Consider the following 5,842-nt stretch of genomic DNA (forward strand, 5'->3'; position numbering starts at 1 on the left):
GATAGTAACATACAAGCTTAAGTGATTGCATAATGGATGCATGCATGGGTATGAATGTTTTATGGGTTTACTAAGCTATGAAAGGTTTTATTTATACATCTAGACACCCCCCCCCCCCCCCTGAAACCCTAGTTATTCTAAAGTATTCCAACAAAAATTGATTTAAAATATTGTATTAAACCACTGTATCAAAATTAGTCTTTGTTCACATAAATACTTATGTTTAGTGCTATGTTTATGGTTTAGGTTATTATTAGGATAACAGTTAAGTTTATGATTTGAGTTAGCGATATAATTAGTGTTATGATTATGCTTAGACTTTTTGTTCCAAAGTGGTAGGGTTTATATTACATTTTATGTTATGGTTAAAATTGATATAAGGGTTAGGTTTTTAGTTAGGGTTTAAATGAAAATCTCAATCCTAAATGTTGAATCCCAATTTGTTAACCTATAGTCCTAAATACTAAATCTAAATCTAAAAAATTAAACCTAAATCATATGCTAAAAATAACAATAAATAATGAACCCTAATTATAAATGCTAAACATGAACCCTGATTGTAAATACTAAATCATAATTGTAACTTTAATCATAAATTTTAAACCCTTCTAATCTTAAATGCTAAATCCTAACCCTTTAATACTAAATGTTAAACTCTAATCTTAATTTTTTTAAATCCTAATCCTAAGCCTAGGTAATTATAATCTAAGATTAAATACAATCCTTGATACTAAATGTTAAACACTAATCCTAAATGTTAAAAGTTAGACCTTAATCCTAGATCATTAAATGATAATTAGGCTTAGTATTTAAGGTTATGATTAAGATTATGAATTAACATTTAAGATTAAATTTTTTAAATTATAATTATAATTAGGGCTTGACATTTATTTTTGGGTAAAAGCATAGATCTGTGTTACCGTTTATGATTCCAAAACCTATTTTGGTCAAATCTCATTTCTCTATCAAAACTCAATTTTTTTCAAAAACTAAAAATACCCTTTTATAGATCTCAAATTCAATATCATCATTATATAAAATTTTGAATGTTTTGATTAGTTATAATATGTTATAATCTCAAAATATTATAAATCAATATTTCAACATTTCAGAAGATGCTCCCTCAAAAAAGAAAAAAAAATAGTAAAACATATCAAAAAAATTAAAATTATATTTATCTATAAAGGAGAGAATCCTTTTCACGAATATCCAATTTTTTTTCATGAAGGTATAGATTTGATAGGGAAGTTTTGACAGGAGGAAAAAACTGTTGGATTCTGATAAGGTCAAACTTGAGTACTTATAACAAAGAAAATATACATAAAAAATAATTATTTCTTTTTTTTTTCACTAGCTATACATGTTATCTATAAGATATTTTCAAATTAGAACAAAAAAGGATGATTTACATATACGTGTTTGATGAGAACTACACCTTATATTTTTTACAGTTAAAAAGGGGACTTCAAAATAAAATAAATGAATAAATTCTTACTCAAAAAAATTATAAAAATTATAGGCATAAAATTATCCAATTCTACACATTTCATTAGTTTACATCATCTTCATATTTTAAACACAAATGCCATTTTTTTTGTCATTAATGTTGAACTGTCACATTCTGATATCATGTTTCTTTATAAAAGGTGGCACAGGTTTGTGCTTTTACCCTTTTAGGGTTAGGATTTAAAATTATGGAACTTAACATTTACAAAATTAGGTTTTATTATTTAACATTAATATATGTTGGTTAAGATTTAAGATTTAAGATTTAAGATTTTTTTTTTCCATTTAGATTTAAGATTACAATTTATCATATAGGATAAGGGTTACAATTAATTTAATAATATGATCTAGCATTTAGTATTAGGGTTAGGGTTTAACATTTAAAATAAAAATTTTGAATTTGTAATTAGGGATAAGATTATGGTTTGTTGTTGACAACTATGGTTTACTATTTAGAGTTAGCACTTGTTTACATTTACAATCACCGTTTACTATTTCAAAATGTTATTTTGGCTAGTTAGGGTTTAGTTTAGGGTATCAATTTACATCAACTTAAAGTCTTTAGTATTTAAACTAATATGGAGGAGCTCAAGGACACATGATATCAATGTGAATTTTTACATTTTTTTGTTTTCCAAATTTACAAATATCAAGTTTAGATGTTTTTGTGTGGTGAAGTTTATTTTATATTTTTTCTCCTAATTTTTGTTATATTTTTAATGTTTTATGTAATGCTAATGTTTATGTTTTCTACTTAAATTTTACATTTTTTTTATTTAAATTGAACCTATAGTTTATGTTTTTAGTATTAGTTCAAAGTATGATTTATATTTTTCTTTATAATTTACATATTCTACATTTCTTTTAATTAAAATTTTCAAAGAAAATAATGTTTAAATTAAATTAAATGTAAATCTAGAATTGCAGATATTAAACTATCAAACGTGAACAAAAAAATTATAGTGATCAAATTTTTTTAAAAAACTAAAAAAAAGGAAATAAAACAACATAAAACAAATTAAAATACTTGAAAGAGTGAAAAAAATCAGCTAGGGGGTTGGTAGGATACCTAAAATTGGGCTTACATCTTCAAAAGTAGCTATCACCAAAGCAAATGAGAAAAAGTATGAAAAAATAGGATTTATGTTTTTACAAATCAGACACCTAATTTTTGAAGTGGCGAACAGTAACTCAGTTTGTACTCAAGAATCAAACACCCAATTTTTGAAAATGGATTGGGTTCCTGAATCATAATGGTTGCCCAATTCTAAAAATATAGGTGCCTAATTTGGAAGAAGTCTCATTCTGCAAAAAAGACTTATGGGGAATTGAGACTCATCTTCTTGCTCTTACCCTAATAACCTAGGGACAAAGTAACCAAGGGTCATAATAACCAATCGACAAAATAACCTATGATTGAACTAAACTATAGAGAAAATAATATGTGGTCATTTTAGATCAAGCTAATAAACTAAAAATGACATAAATTAAATTAGAACATTAAAAATTAAATCATGAAAAAGGAATCAAGATAAAAAGAAGGGATTGTGAAGTACCATAAAGCCTATTTAGGTCATTTCTTGGCCATATGTCGATTACATACCCTAAATATCCGTAATGCATCTTTAATATGTTAATAAATCTAGAGATAAAGGCAATTTCATGGGAATAAGCTAATTAAGGACTATTATGAAAAAAAATATGTGAAGGAGTTATGAAGATGCATTAAGACAATATGTAAAGTGGTAGAGTTGAGAGAGGTGAAGAAAGGAAGAAGGGGAGAAGTAAGAGTGTGTAGAGTGATAGACATAATTGATGCATTTGAAAAACATCTACAATTTCCTTATTATATAAAACATTAGCAGACTTTACAACCCTTTTTTTTTTTTTCTAAAGCCACATGGATTAGCATACTAACGAGAAGAGGCAACAAACTATCACCAAGTTATCAGTCAGAATATGGAATTACTATTCAACTATTCAAGATTATCTTCCAAAAATGAATAATAATATAGAGGGACAACACATAGGATTTAGTGAATTGCTTCAAGCATCACACAACTTATTCTACAAATTCAACAAAGCATTAAGAGGATGGAAAGTTTCACAGAGAATAAAATAGAGAAATATAAGATTGAATACTTTGGGCAATCAAGAAGGAAAAAATATTGTCAACTCAAAGAAAGAGTTAGAAGACTCATTGATGCCATAAATTTATAGCTTATATAAGGCTAATTGCTCATAATTTTACACTTTAATTTAAAAAATTGAACACTAAAGGTTTTTAGCAACATATATGTAATTTTTAAATTTTGGTTTCCTTAGCCAATAATTTTATGGAGTTGTTATGTTTATGGATTATTTTCTGGAAACTACATAGAGTTATCTTTAAAAAATTAAAGAACTCTTTCCTTCGGAATTTTGTTTTACTCAAAAAAATTCATCACTGTGTCATTTATATGATTAAAAAAAATGTAACTATATAAACTTAAATATATTTCCAAAAACTTCTAAATTATGTAACTTACCTTGTTGTTTAATATGCATATGATGTTTTAATTGAAACCACAACGACAACAAGCCTACAAACGTTCAATGTTTGATTTTTATATCTATTTCAAAACTTAGTTCTGTGAAGAAAACTAGTATTTTAGATTAAGATGTTTTTAAGTTTGCCACATTTTAATCAGAATCATTTTCGATTTTCTTAAGGACTCATTTGGCAGTGGGAATACAAGTGGAATAGGCATATGTAAATTCTTAAAATATTGAATTCTTTGTTTAGATGCACCAAATTGGAAGTGGAATAGAATTAAAAAAGAAATACGTATTCCAATTTTGACCAAAAAAATGAGCATTTGTTATTCAACCTAAATTGGTGGAATTGGAATAAGTATTCCTATCCCTATTTTGTTTATTTTAGAAAACATAAATTTTTTGGTACATGATTTCCCCCATCAAACTCGGTTGAACCAAACAAGAAAAAGAATAAGTACCCTTATTTAATATTCAAGAATAAGTATCTTATTTCCATATTTATATTCCTGCAACCAAACACATCGTAAAGCAACCCTTCAAACTCCAATATTCTTAAACTAGAATGTCTAGAAAGCCTACCGCATTGTTGTCATAATTCAATGCATATTATTTTAAATGCTTCTTAATATTTAATATAAATCCCCATCAGTATAACCCTTACAGCTCGTGGGTGCAAGTGGTAATTAATTTATCTGCAATCAAAATCGCGGTTAGGCCCATAGCAAGAAGACTTGCAAGTCAAAGTCTCTTGTTCTCGACCAAACTGTCTGCGAGAAACGTGGTACTGAAGAGACACGACATAGAGTCCGTAAGTGACACGACATAGCCACGGGAACTCATCTAGAGATAATACCCTCCACACCATTCATTCTCGATAACAAACATAAGCTGCCTATCAAGTACTGTTTGTCTCTTGATCGTGCTATTTCTATAAACATCTTCCTGTTGTGGCAAGTCGCGCTGCTTTTGTACTGTGCTTCATAGCCCTTTCAGCAATTTTAAAGTTCCATACAACAGAAGCGCTGGATTTTGTATTCTCCAATCACGCTCAAGGAACCACCGGCGGCGACAAATCCGATCAAGAGATTGGGTCCAGCGGAGCCATTGAAATTATGGACTCCTCCACCAAATTCATCTGGAACACCTTCCAGCAGAGCTCCGCTGCGGATAGGAAGAGTGTGGAAAAGGTTACTCTGATCGTGGAAAGCATGGGCGACGTTGCCGCGAAGACAATTGCTGACGAAATTCACCTGAGTTCAGAGTATGTTGGCAACTATGGAGGAGACGTGAAGGCAAAAATACGAGTTTTGTACCACAAGATGACTCATGTGTGGCAGTGGAACGGAATGCGAAATGCTGTAATGTTTCCATGTTTTAGGCTTCACGTCCTCCAAAGTCTAAGTGGGGATAAGAAGAAATTAAATTAATTTCTTATAAAGTCATTCAATTGTTACTTTTTATTTACTTAATTTTAATTATTTACAAGGGAGGTGACTTTTTATTTAATTAATTTAATTATTTACAAGGGAATAGTTTTTAGGGTATGAATTAATTATTGGAAGGACGGAAGTCTCTTGTGATTTAATTAATTATTACCAGGGAGGAATTTCTAGGGTACGTATTAATTATTGGAAGGAGGAAGCTTCTAGCTCTTACAATTAATTAATGTTTTAGTTCCTTCCAAAAGGATGAAGAAAATAATAAATAGGGCTAAAAGTCTCATTGTTGATCATCAGATGATTATAACTTGCATTTGATAAGAGCTTGGATGTGTGAATCACACTCTCTTCTTTTGGCA

General features: G+C 28.8%; 1 protein-coding gene across 1 annotated transcript; it reads left to right on the forward strand.

Moving 5' to 3' along the window:
• Positions 1–4,969: 4,969 nt before the first annotated feature.
• LOC149555138 (uncharacterized) lies at positions 4,970–5,471 on the forward strand. Its single transcript, XM_089829221.1, has one exon. It carries the CDS (start codon positions 5,157–5,159, stop codon positions 5,469–5,471), a length of 315 nt encoding a protein of 104 aa, XP_089685347.1. The 5' UTR covers positions 4,970–5,156.
• Positions 5,472–5,842: the final 371 nt, after the last annotated feature.

This window comes from Cupressus sempervirens, chromosome 5 (assembly GCF_028749045.1).
Source record: "Cupressus sempervirens isolate cs-2001-9-10 chromosome 5, ASM2874904v1, whole genome shotgun sequence".
In the NCBI taxonomy this organism is placed as follows: Eukaryota; Viridiplantae; Streptophyta; class Pinopsida; order Cupressales; family Cupressaceae; genus Cupressus; species Cupressus sempervirens.

Coding starts and splice junctions, on each gene's coding strand:
- LOC149555138 (XM_089829221.1), top strand. CDS start 5,157: ATGGACTCCTCCACCAAATTCATCTGGAACACCTTCCAGCAGAGCTCC.